At 35.6% G+C, this 14,264-nt stretch overlaps 1 protein-coding gene across 1 annotated transcript in view; it reads left to right on the top strand.

Annotated features, from left to right (window-relative positions):
* The first annotated feature begins 12,957 nt into the window (after positions 1-12,957).
* EPYC (epiphycan) overlaps positions 12,958-14,264 on the top strand; it is a 47,264-nt gene continuing 45,957 nt past the window's right edge. Inside the window, exon 1 of the mRNA XM_050746568.1 lies at positions 12,958-13,135. Coding sequence (XP_050602525.1) covers positions 12,971-13,135 — 165 coding nt within the window. The 5' untranslated portion in view covers positions 12,958-12,970. The remainder of the gene's footprint in view (positions 13,136-14,264) is intronic.

Here is a 14,264-nt window from a genome sequence, read left to right as displayed (position 1 = left end):
CACCACTTATTAAATATGAAGTCCTTTCTTCATTATTTGTTTTTTCAGTTTTTTGAAGATCAGATGGTTGTAGGTGTGCACCTTTATTTCTCGGTTCTCTAACCTGTTCCATTGGTCTATGTGTCTGTTTTTGTACCAGTTTCATGCTGTTTTGATTACTGTAGACTTTTATTATAATTTGAAGTTGGGTAGTGTGCTATGCCCAGCTCTGTTATTTTTGCTTAGAATTGCTTTATGTATTCAGGCACTTTCTTGGTTCCATATGAATTTTAGAATAGTTTTGGTTTTTTTTTCTAATTTTATGAAAAAATATTGTTGGTAGTTTGTGGAAATATAATTAAATCTGTAAATTCCTCTGGGCAATATAGCCACTTAACAATATTGATTCTTCCTATCCATGAGCATGGAATGTTTTTCCATTTGTTAATGTTATCTCTGATTTCTTTCAGCAACGTCTTGTAATTCTCATAGTAGATATATTCTATATCACACACAAAACAATTAGAAAAATTCAAATGATCAACCTAACATCACACCTAGAGGAATGAGAAAATCAAGAGAAAACCAACACCAAAGCTAGCAGGAAAAAAATTAGAGCTGAACTGAATGAAATGGAGATGTGAAAACCCATACAAAAGATAACAAAACTCAAAGCTGGATATTTGAAATAATAAATATGATGGATAGACTGCTAGCTAGACTAATAAAAAAGGGAGAAGATTCAAACAACACAATCAGAAATGGCAGAGGGTACATTATCACTGACCAAATAGAAATACAAAAAACAAAAAAACAAAAAAACACTCAGAGACAATTATAATCACCACTATGTACACAAACTAGAAAATTCAGAATAAATGGATAAATTCCTGGAAACAAAGAACTTCCCATGATGGAACCAAGAAGAAATTAAAACTATGCACAGACCAACAACAACTTCTGAAATTGAAGCAGCAATAAAAAACAACAACAACAAAACAAACAAAACAACAACGACAACAACAACAACCAGAAAAAGTCCTGGACAAGATGGATTCACTGCCAAATTCCACAAGATTTATAAAGAAGAGCTGGTATAAATCCTACTGAAACTATTCCAAAAAAATCAAGGAGGAGGAACTCCTTCCTAACTCATTCTATGAGGTGAGCATCATTCTGATGCCAAAACTTGCAGAGACACAACAACAACAAAAGAAAACTTCAGGCCAATATTGATGACCAACATAGATGCAAAAATCCTCAGCAACCTACTAGCAAACCAAATGTAGCAGCACACCAAAAGTCTAATCCATCACAATCAAGAAGGCCTTATCCATGGGATGCAAGGTTGGTTCAACACATGAAAGTCAATAAATGTGATTCATCACATAAAACTAAAAAACAAAAACCACATGATCATTCCAATAGATGCAGAAAAGCCTTTTAATAAAATTCAACATCCCTTCATATTAAAAATGCTTAACAAACTAGGCATTAAAGGAACATATCTCAAAGTAATAAGCGCCATCTATGAAAAAACCCACAGCCAACATCATACTGAACAAGCAAAAGCTGGATACATTCCCCTTAAGAACTGGAACAACACAAGGATGCCCACTTTCCCCAGTCCATTCAACATAGTTCTGGAAGTCCTAACCAGAGCAATCAGACAGGAGAAAGAAATATAAGAAAAGGCATCCAAATAGAAAGAGAGGATATTAAACTCTTTTTTCAGGTGATATAGTTCTATACCTGATATACCTTCTATATCAGGTGATATAGAGACTATACCTATAGTCTCTGCACTCTTGCCAAAGGCTCCTAGATCGGATAAAAAGCTTCAGCAAAGTTTCAGGATATAAAATTAATACATAAAAATCGGTGGCACTTCTATACACCAATAACATCCAAGCTGAGGGCCAAATCAAAAATGGAATCCTATTCAAAATAGTCATAAAGAGAATAACATATCTAGTTATTATTCTTTTTATAATGATAAAAGATGTGATGCATACCAAAACTATAAGCTTTTTTTAAAAAATGAAATATAAAAAAGGCAAGTAAAAGAGAAGAATCTGAAGTCCAAATTATAATGATAAAATGAGTATTCATAGTGGTTGACTATAACTAGGATTTTAATTATTACTGATAAAGTATGTGTATTGTGAAAAGTGATATGATATAGTATACCACAAGCTATTCATGAAGCAGAGATTTAATATTACTATAACATATTGTTTATCAATTGAACTATGAATATCTTGCATTCAATTCATTTGGAATGCAGACAAGACTGAGAAATGCACACAAGAGACTTTAGCTTAGCCAAAACAGGTGTCAGAAAGGCCATGTGCTTAGGTTCAAACACTACTGCTACTCATGATCTATTTGCTATTCTTTTGCTAGTCCCTGCTGAGAACCACTCCACCCTTTCTTTAGTTGTCTGAAAACTAAGGGGTGAAAGCATTTGTCCTAAGGTCTAAGTCAGTTCATGTATTTACTTGACAAATACTTGCTGAATGCCTGTTATGTATTATAGGCTGGGAATACAGCAGTAGATAAAATTGATAAACTGTGTTTTCATGGAGATAACATTCTAGTAGAGGATATAAATAAACTAATAATTTATGTAATCATGTCATATAGTTTTAAGTGTTATAATGAAGTTGGATCTATTTTAAATGAAGTGGTGAGGGAAGAAGCAACTGAAGAAGTAACATCTGACATTTGAGTAAAGCTTTGAATGACATTAGGATTCAGCAAATTAGGACTTTTAATTCCCCCAACTCCCCCCAGCTTTTTTCTTTCTTTTTTTTTTTTTTTTTTTTTTTTTTTAGTGATAAGTATCTAGCTTGATCAGAATCGAGTACACAAAGAAAATATTTTGGAGGGCTTTCTAGAATAAATAATTTCTCAATTCTGGATTTCAACCTGAAAAAATTATAAGATAAAGAGCAGCTGTAGCCATATCTTCCATTTGGAAACCCATCTGAGAATGGTGCTTACCAAAGGAAGCTCTCTGGAAAAAGAGAAACTTGTACTTTTCTGTTACTTGGGCAAATCAATTATCTTTTCCTAAGCCAGTTTGATTTTTGGTTTTCTTAACTTCTAGCCAGTAAGAGTCTTAAGTGCTACAGAAACTCTTTCAGATTCTCATCAAAAGTCCATGCCATGTATCTTTATAGGTGACATAAGAAAGTCTTAGCAGCAAATAAAAGTAAAACCTCACTTCAAGAGGCCCATGGATAGCAGCTTGAAAAGTGTCACTGAACAGTTTGGTCGTTTGCCTAGAAAGAACAGAAAAAAAGTAATTAAAAAAAAACCGGAAAAGGAATGAATTTAACATGTTGGCCAAGAACCTGTTATCATTGTCATAAATACAAGCAACCTCCTATATATTAGAATAGCTCAAGCAAATCATAATGGTTATTCATTGATTATTTATTAATTCACAATTTCATTAATTGATTAATTCATTCAAAAATACTGAGCATAATCTTTGAGCCAAGGACTATTTTAGACACTGAGAATACAACTGCAAATCTGACCAGTAAAGTATGTTTATTCATAGAGTTTCTATTCACCTTGGACAGACATATTTAAGAATAGAAAAATGTAACAGAATATGGCAAGGGCTATGAAGAAACAAATGTGGAGGGCAGGTAGACTGTAATGGGAAGGAAGAGGGTCTACCCTGGTGTGGAGGGGGTCAGGGGATAAATATCCCCTCTTTTGAGGGGATATTTATGCAGAAGTTTAAAAAGTGAAGCAGCCATTCTAAAGTGTGGAAACAAATATTAAATGCAGTATTTTGAGGATGCACTGATTTGGCTTCATTCCAGAATAGAAAGGTCATCCATATAACTGAAGTGGAGTGACTGAGGAACAGGTGCTTGATCTAAGCTTGGAAAAGTAGGAAGGATCTAGCTGACAGGGAGCTTTGCAGGCCATGGCTTAAGAGTTTTGATTTTACTCAAAGAGAAATGTAAAGCTATTCAAGTTTGCAAAGAAAAAAAAATGTGGGCGAACGATATGAACAGACACTTCTCAAAAGAAGACATCTATGAGGCCAATAAACCTGTGAGAAAAAGCTCATCATCACTGGTCTTTAGAGAAATGCAAATAGAAACCACAATGTGATACCATCTCACGCCAGTTAGAATTGCAGTCATTGAAAAGTCAGGAAACAACAGATGCTGGAGAGCATGTGAAGAAATAAGAATGCTTTCACACTGTTGGTGGGAGTGTAAATTAGTTCAACCACTGTGGAAGACAGTGTGGCAATTCCTCAAGGATCTAGGACCAGAAATACCATTCGACCCAGCAATCCCATTACTGGGTATAAACCCAAAGAATTATAAATCATACTATTATAAAGACACAGGCACATGTATGTTTATTGCAGCACTGCTTACAATAACAAAGACTTGGAACCCACCCAAATGCCCATCAATGATAGACTGGATAAAGAAAATGTGGCACGTATACACCATGGAATATTATGCAGCCATAAAATGTTCATGTCCTTTGTAGAGACATGAATGAGGCTGGAAACCATCGTTCTCAGCAAACTAACACAGGAACAGAAGACCAAACACCGCATATTCTCACTCATAAGTGGGAATTGAACAACAAGAACACATGGGCACAGGGAGAGGAACATCATAAACCAGGGCCTGTCAGTGGGTCAGGGGCTAGGGGAGGGATAGCATTAGGAGAAATACCTAATGTAGATGACAGGTTGATGGATGCAGCAAACCACCATGGCACGTGTATACCTATGTAACAAACCTGCACGTTCTGCACATGTAACCCAGAACTTAAAGTATAATGAAAAAAAATCAAACAATATAATTTAAAAATAAAATAAAGTAGATAAAACACACAGACAAAAATGTGGAGTTTTATGTATTTTTTTCATTATCTCGCTGGCTCGTGTTTGATGAGTGAATGATAGAAACAGAAAAAAAAGGAAGCAGGAAGACTTGATAATATGCTTTTCTGGTAGTAGAGGAGAGAGATGATTGTGAAATGAGACACTTTTGTAGTAGAATTAATTTCTTTTGGTAGATTGGATGGAGGGGAAACATTAGGAAATATAAGAAATCAATAGCAATTTTACGGCTTTGGGCTGGAGCCAACTAGGGTGATGTGACACCACCTGATCCCTGTGAAGAGGAGACGATCAAAGCTTAGAGTGAGTCTAAAAGCTTTCATATCAGGCGTATTGTGATCTTCTAATTAGACATCCAAGTGAAGATGTCAAGTTCTAAGTAGTCAACGGCATATATGAATCTTTGGCTCAGAATAAAACATGGGGGCTGAGGATGTAAACCTGGACGATTTGCACATAAAATGTTAGTTCAGTGTTGCGGTTAAGAACTTGGGCTTTGCTGCCATGCCAGAGTGCTTCAGTTTTGATTTTGGCTCTGCTTCTTATTTGTTGAAGTCACTTAACCTCCCTGGACCTAGTTTCCTCTTCCATAAATGAGGATAATAAGCAATGTCAGGCTCATAGCATGTATTCAAAACTAGTTACTGTTAACATATTATTGTTTTTGTTGTAATTATAGCATGGAAACAGATGAGGTCACCCACAGAGAAAAGATCACTAGAGAAAAGATGAATCATATGACTAAAACCTGAGGCATTCTGAAAGTTAGAGGCTGGCTTGAGAAAAAGAAGGCAAACAAAGAAACTGAGAAAGCATAGCTCGTGTGGTCAGAGAAAAACCACATCAAGGCCAAGGTAGGCTGCTGGGACACTAACTAAGACAAAACCAGAAAACTATTCACACAGAACCCAACTGCAGTGGAATGATGAGTGAATGGGAACAGAGCAAGCAGAAACAGTTAATGCATACTGTTTATTTGGGAATTTATTTTTCTGAAAAAGGGCACATGAAAAAAAGGACTGTAGCAGATGAAAATGTAGACTTCAAGGGCCATTATTTTGTAAAAAAAAAAAAAAAAAAAAAAAAAAAAAAAAAAAAAAAAAAAAAGAAGAGAAAAAAAAGCATAATTGCAGAAACCAAATTTGAAGGATTTATAGACTGAATTAAATCTGCAGATACACTTTTGGATTCTATAGTAATTTTAAATCATTTGATTTTGAATTCCTTTAGACTTAGCATGTTCTCTCTAATTTTCTCCTGTATGTACCACTTTTGATTGACTTTAATTCAGTTCATTTGGTTTATATCAAATACCTGCCTGACCCTGTGCTCAGAGAATGTGTGCATCTACATAGAATGGATCAGCAGAAGCGTGGGATACTTTACTTAGAAGGAGGAGACAACTGAATAAACACAAACCTTGAGAAGAGAAAATGGAATAGGAGCCTAGGAATGGGAATGTATTTTGAACTTCTTGCACTGTTGTAACAGGGAAGTCAAAGAAGATACGAGGACGTGCAGGTGAATTTGATAGTGGAAAGTTAACTATTTCTCTGATGACCTATCTTTTCAGTGCAGAGAAATGGAATATAGGATCTTTGAGGACAGAAGTTATGTTATAAAATATTCATCCTAATGTTGGAAAGGGAATCAATGTCAGAAACACACTAGATCTGCCAACCAAGGTTGAAGCTTATCTGAAAGAACTTGAAGTGAAACCAATTATCATTGTGTGTGATCTTCACTAGTAATATACAGCTTCTCAGATGCAGAATGGGAGACACTTGGAAGTTGTGCTAAACCAAAGTTGAGGTTTTCCCAGGTGAGTATAATAGAAGGGAAAAGAGAAACAGCAAAAGTGTCTGAAAGGAAGTAATTATGATAATGGCCCACGGAATCCAAGGATAAGGAGACAGTGAAGATAGAAGTTTTAATAGATGGTAAAAAAGTGATGAGGTCTACGGAATGAAAGTCTTCTGAGGCAAAAAGACAAATGATGACAATACTCTACTGGTAGGTTATATAATGCCTGGTGATCACAAGCTGATGGGTTCAACAATGATGGTGAGAGGCTGGGTAGGAATGTGGTAATTTCTATACGTGAGAAGACAAAGCAACCACCAGGCCCCCATGATAGATGGATCACACACGGAGGTTCATGGAATTGTGAATGATGATGTGCATGTGTGGAGGGAATGAATGAACCAGTCACAAAAGTAATCAACCATAAAAGAGCTTGACAAGGATGTCTAGCGGTTGATGACAGGGAGGATGCTGTGGGTAACTAAGCCACATGTTATGAGTTTCAGAATGAATAATGTTTTTGAAAAAGTAAAGAGATCATTTAGGAGAGAAAATGTGGAGCCAAAAAAAAAAAAAACCTCTCCATTCTTGAATTATGCGAGGGAGGAAGAAGAGCCAACCAACCACCACTTTGAAAAGACTGCAGAGGAAAAGCTTTGTCAGGAGACAGCCAGATTCTTTTAAGGTAATGGAAATAAAGGACCATTTTCTGAAAGAAGCTGAGACAAAGATTGCAGAGAAGGCTTGAAAGATACTGGGAGGAGAAGATTGGATAAAATTAGCATGGTACATACGGGTTTATGGTGATACGACGGCCTGGGGCTTTGGATTTCTGCTGAGTAGGAGGCCTCTGAGACAACATGAGGTTTATCTTAATAGTTCTTTTTTGGAAGATAAGGTAATCATTGCAGTGAATTTCTGTGGCTGTTGTTTTTGTTTTCCCTTATAATTGGTGAGGTGGAATATCTACACCCTCTCATAGCTCTTAATAATGTCACCTTTTGAAGCCAGGGGCAAGAGCAGGCAGCAGGGGGCTGTCCTCACAGCGTCTGCTCACCTTTGCTGCAGAACAAAGAGAAAGTAATCACTGGGAAAAGACTGTGTTTGGTTTAAAATTAATTCTGTTTAAGCAAGTAGGATGATGTTAATTAATTTTGCAAAGAGTTACAGTGAAAAGGTTTTGTAAAGTGCTTTGGGGCTTAAAGGGATAAAGCCGCAAAGCCTCGGTTTCTAGATAACTCCAGGAGTCATAATAACTGATCACCCGAGGGTTTCTAATAACCAAGCTTGGGCACTATTAAGAAAATTGTCATGAGACCAGAAGATATTCACCAAGGATAAGAAAGGCTAGAGCTGGTAACGTATCCTTCCTCACTGCTCAGTGTCGATTAGGTCCTTGAGTAATTGTAACCAATTTGAGTGCTCAGCCTTCAAAATAGATTTTGAAATATTGGAGAGGGTCCCAATAAGATGAAGAGAAACGATTTAAGAAATTAATTATTATAAGGACATGTAAAAATCATATTTATTTGGAGAAAGAAAGGTTCAAGAATGATCATTTCTGCTTTCAACGCTATACAAAGACAAATAGTTTGGCCTTTAAATTGTCATGAAAATCAGACTTCAACTACACAGTGTTCTGAAGCCTAAGGAAGACACAATTCAAACACCAACAGTTCAACAAAGGATAGCATCGAAACAGTATTTCTGGAAATAGTTTTGTAAGTTTAACCAGAGCCCTCCAGAAGGCAAGGGGCTAGGCAGCTCCCACCTCTCTGTCACCTAACAAGGTGCACAGAGTACTAGATCAAATATTGAGGGAAAAGGAAGAAAGTTAGGTATTTTCATAGAGACTCAAGGAATCGGTTGTTTCTTCTAAAACATTCAGCAGAGCCTGAAGCTAGTGACCGGTAAATAGGCTGTGAATCAGAAATCTGTGGAACTGAGCGCTAACACTGCGTTTTTGTGTATACGCATATCCCTCAGACAGGCTCAATCATGTCCAGGGACCCGACACAGAGAAAAGCCAATTTGATTTCCTCTTTCTTTGTGTCACACATGGTGCTGTATCATTTAACATCTGAGTCTCAGTAGTCCCATCTGTGAATATGAATAGTGGTAAGCACTCTGCTTAAGAATGTGTTGAGGCGATTAACAATCATATATGAAATCACCTGACACCCCACATAGACCTTGCTGCTAAAGAGGGCCAGCCTAGAAACTCAGATTCAGGCATCTTTCCAGCACTGCTTCTAAAAGTGGCCTTTATAAGATGGGGTGACACTTTACAGATACCAGAAAGAAGTCCCTGTCTCCAAGATGGCCTCTTCATTTTTTGAGAGGTCTTAGTAGACTTCATACATTATCCATTATCACTGCTTCTGTTCCAAATAAAATTGTTGTTGAGAAAAACAATGCATACTAAGAACAAATCATTTGGAAACAGGGTTGGATGATGGGGATGACAAATGAGAATGCCCTGAATAGATGGGCAAAGACATTTTGAGGGCAGGGAAGGTGGGAGCAGAGGAAGGAAGGGGAGTGAGAGAATCCTAAAGACAAACCACCTTCTCTCCCATCACTTTGCCCAGGAGTAATCCCGCTTTCAAAATTCAATACATCTATTCACTTGCAGACATGAAGGAAAAGATTCCTGAAGCGTAAGTGAGAACCAAATTCCTAGATTTATCTAAAGCACACCAGAGGCCGGGCGCGGTGGCTCAAGCCTGTAATCCCAGCACTTTGGGAGGCCGAGACGGGCGGATCACGAGGTCAGGAGATCGAGACCATCCTGGCTAACACGGTGAAACCCCGTCTCTACTAAAAAATACAAAAAACTAGCCGGGCGAGGTGGCGGGCGCCTGTAGTCCCGGCTACTCGGGAGGCTGAGGCAGGAGAATGGCGTAAAAACCCGGGAGGCAGAGCTTGCAGTGAGCTGAGATCCGGCCACTGCACTCCAGCCTGGGAGACACAGCGAGACTCCGTCTCAAAAAAAAAAAAAAAAAAAAAAAAAAAAAAAAGCACACCAGAATACAAGAAGCAATTTTCATCTTTCTCTAAGACTTACGCAATGTAAAATTGAGGTATGGAAATTTAAAGCATATTTTTTTCTCTTCATATTTGTATTAAAGTTCAATTTTACAAACCATGGAAGTTAACAAGAGCTTAAAATAAAGCTTCTATTCTAAGGAAAAAAATGTGAAATTTGATTATTTGTCTACGATAGATAAAATAACTTTTTTTAAAAAAAGAGTCCCTTTTCTCCTCAAAACACTCAGATCATATTTATGCGTTACTTCTGGACGTAATTTTTTTAAGTTATGCAAAAGTTTCATTGTTCCCTGCTTTGCTATCAAAGCATTCCATGCAATCAAAATAATTGGGATATCTTTTTTTACTTACCCAATATTAAACAGGTACGATTTCTGCAACATTTACCAAATTTCACTTAACACTAATGAAAAGTGTAGAAAGCAATTCAAGACTTCAAGTTTTGGGAAAATTATTTCTTATTAGAGCCAAAATATCCATCTATAGTATCACTGTATACATGAACTTCATTTCTTAATTGGTAAATTTGTTATAGATGAGGTATGTTAAATCCAACTTTTTCCATTAAAAAATTTTAAGGTGTTACTTTGGCAATTATAACTCCATTAACATAATTTCAAGAACTTTATATAATATGTGATTTGGATCCCACTGCTTAGTTTGGGTGATTATAAAATAATTTGGGGTTTTTTAAAGACTGAGAAGCATTTCTCAATGTTAAGTTTTGCAAACAGAAAGTTGAGTGTTATAAATTCCACCTCCCACAGACCAGAATTCACATCCATTGGTCAGGGGCAAATACCACTAGCTCTGCATCCTCAGTCACTTTGTGCCATTTCATCACGTCAGAGCCAAAGGTAAGTTTTTATACTTGCTTTCTTCTTGGATCAGACTTTTTTCCCTACTATAACAACCTTTAAAAAATAATTCAACTTGCCTTAATATCTTCTGGTGAACTTTGATTCAATGGATTTGGTTTATTTTTGTTATTGACTTTGTATTTGTATTATTCTTGGAAAATCCAAAATTTTGAATTAGCTTAAGAATTAATAACATACAGCAAATAGTTAATCTCGATAGTCACGACAGATGCCAATAAAATTATAGTAGTTTCCAATATATGCCTTAAGTAAAATGTCCTGACACAGACCACATTCTTTGCCAGTATAGACAGGCACTATTGATTGATATTAATTGAAATTTTATGCAAAGGGAGGAAATGGTGAAATTTCAGGAGATTAAAAGTATTGTAATGATGACATGACATTATGCATTTAGAATGTTTTTTGAGCTATATATTGAAAGTTTTAAACACATAAATTTAAAAATATTAAGAAATGGTTTAAAGTGAACACAAAGTTTTAATTAAGAAACTACATTAAATGCTATTATAATTACTTGCAGAAAGGAATATAAATTTTTAAACCAAACATAGATAGATACTGTTTATATTTTTACGATTCACACAGACTGCCTTATAGCTGATAGCTCTAGGAGTGATGCAAAATGCAAGTAAATTCTGAGATGTAGCCATATGTAATCAAATATAGTATGAAGTGAGGAAAAAAAAGGCCAGCAAGTGTATAATTTCTTTGAACAATGGAAGTTGCCAGAAACATATAAGGAAAATATTGTTTTAAGTTGGTAGTGGCTTCTGTTAATGTTTCCAACTTGATTATGGGAGAATGGTTCTTGGAAGATTTGCAAATCCACTGCTTTATTAAGTAGGACTTTGTTGGTAATTGCCTAAAACAGTTCCAAATCTGCAATCCTGCAAAGATTTCTGCAAAGGAAACTGAAAGAGAGGCTTAGTTTATCCAATGTGAACAAGAAATTTATTTGAAGAAAGCATAGGAGAGCTAAGAAGGAGCTCCTTGTACTGCTTCTTATTCTCAGAGGAATTTCATATCCTTCTGCCTAAACCTGGTTCATAAAGACTGTCTTTCAAGTAACTGAAGGTCATTTTGTCTGCCAGTGCATTCAAGTTTAAAAGTAGTATTTATCATGAATTCCCTTTTATATGTATGCATAGGTACTAACACCACAGGTACTGTTCTTAAAGTAAACCCAGGCAGTGTGTCCAAAATATAAAAGCTTCTAAAATTAGATATGGTTGATAAAGAATTTTACAATACTTTGCCTCCTCAATAAAGAATCACCAGTTAACATTTTGATAAGACTAACTTAAATGTTTAAAATTAAACATGAAGATTCTTTTTCTAAACCAAAATGTATTCAAATGAGTATATACAGAACTAAAAAAATTATTTAAATTATAGTATCTTGATTGAATCCTCAAAAAGCATAATAAAAGTTATAATGGAAAATAAGAATTGTGCTTATTAAGGAATTAAAAAAAAAAGATGGCTATAATCCCATAGGCATACAAGGGAATCATGCTAAATAGTGCCTTTTAAACACGTATTCCTATTGGTTCTGAGTTCAAATCTTAGATAGCTATTAAGAATTAAATAAAATACTGAGGACTAAAGGAAAAATTTTTTTTCTATTCTATTTCATTAGGAACATTTTGGACAATATTGCATGGAATACTGATATACATATTAAATAATGTATGTATTTATATATCCAGACGCTACAAAAAAGTAACAGAAAAAAACAAACAAAACTTTGTTACTTTGTTCTGAAAAAGGCCTTAGGCTTCAATGTACAAGAAACAGTTATGAGTCCTATTTTCTTTAAATTATTTTTAAAACCCCAATGCCTAAGCCACACCATGGATCACTAAAATTGGAATTATTTGTGGATGTCCTAGTTGTATTACCAGTCAACTCTGTCTCAGTCTCTTCACCTATAAAATGGTATGACAGTTGCAGTCATCATCACCATCATCATCATTATCCTCATCATCTTCAACTTCATATCCCAGAGTGGATGAAGGATCTTAATGTTTAATAAATGGTAAAACCATTAGATGATGAAAAAGCTTTTGTGAATAAGCTCTGTTGTTCTCTATAAAATAAAATTTTACTGTAATTAAAATATCCACTGTAAAATCAGAGACAGGTTTGTGAATTAATTTGAACATCTGGTGGCAATGGTCCTAGGAAATCAGATGATTTCATGTGTTATGTTTATAAATTATCCATGGAAGGAAAGCTCCCAGCTTGAGTTCTTTGATAATGACACTAATTTATCATTTCTATTTAGTGCAAACTATTCATAAACTATTAATTAAATATTTATGCATTTTAATATTTTATAATTAGGAAAGTTTGAATAATGAAGACATTAGCAATAATTGTTCTGGGACTTGTCATCTTTGATGCTGCTGTGACTGCCCCAACTCTAGAGTCCATCAACTATGACTCAGAAACCTATGATGCCACCTTGGAAAACCTGGATAATTTGTACAACTATGAAAACATACCTGTTGATCAAGTTGAGGTAATCGATTCTCCTACTGTTGAACCTTTTTTAATGCATGGGATGAGGAATGACTGCAGTCTGTTCTCTTCAAATAGATGGTTGGTTTTTTAATAAGTAGAAAGATTTTTTGTTAATAATTTCATATTAACCTTTTCTCCAAAACATGTTCAATCTTTTGGAGGTTAATACCAGAACAGTCTTTTGCTTTTTTTTTTTTTTTTTTGATACAGAGTCTCACTCTGTCTCCCAGGCTGGAGTGCAGTGGTGCAATCTCGGCTCACTGCAACCTCCACCTCCCAGGTTCAAGCAATTCTCCTGCCTCAGCCTCCCAAGTATCTGGGACTACAGGCACGTGCCACCACATGCAGCTAATTTTTGTATTTTTAGTAGAGACGGGGTTTCACCATGTTGGCCAGGATGGTCTTGATCTCTTGACCTCATGATCCACCCCCCTCAGCTTCCCGAAGTGCTGAATTACAGGCGTGAGCCACTGTGCCTGGCCAATCTTTTTCTTTTTTAAAGTTCATGTTATTTCCTTCAAATTTTATTGCCAAATTGAACATAAAGATGCATTTCTGTGAAGTTAGAACAGAGAAAATTAGAAAAAGTTAATAAGCAAGGAAGAGAGTTAAAATGGTATGCATGCAATGATGAGGAAAATTTGGGGTAAAGGAGAAAGATGTGAGATTGAAATAAACTAGAAGAAACTAGAAGAAAATAAAAATACAGAGAAAGAACAATAGTTTGGAACTCCATTGTAGCTCAAGAGTGAATGTGCTTCCCTAAATAACTGATTGTCTCTCCAGCAGTAATGTAGAAATTGGCAAGGTTGTAGCCCATTCCATAAATTTGACATGACATGTTCCTAATTAAATACAAGGCTTTTAATATAACTAAAGGATACAGGTTAATTTTTATGAATCAGAAAGCAAACAGACCTTGAAATGCTGGAGTGTAACTAATGTGCAACACTGACAAAGACTAATTAGCTATAAATAAACAAAAAGGGAAATTACTTCACCTTTAAAGGATCATAACATATTTTGGGCCGTCTTTAAAGTGCAAATCTTCTTAGAATAACTACTTTTGATAACCAAAGTTAGGAAATATTTAGATGAATTCATATATTTAACTTGTCTTGAACTTA

The sequence above is a fragment of the Macaca thibetana genome, chromosome 11 (assembly GCF_024542745.1).
Source record: "Macaca thibetana thibetana isolate TM-01 chromosome 11, ASM2454274v1, whole genome shotgun sequence".
In the NCBI taxonomy this organism is placed as follows: Eukaryota; Metazoa; Chordata; class Mammalia; order Primates; family Cercopithecidae; genus Macaca; species Macaca thibetana.
Note: the sequence above shows the minus strand (reverse complement) of the source record. Positions and strands in the feature narration are given on the sequence as shown.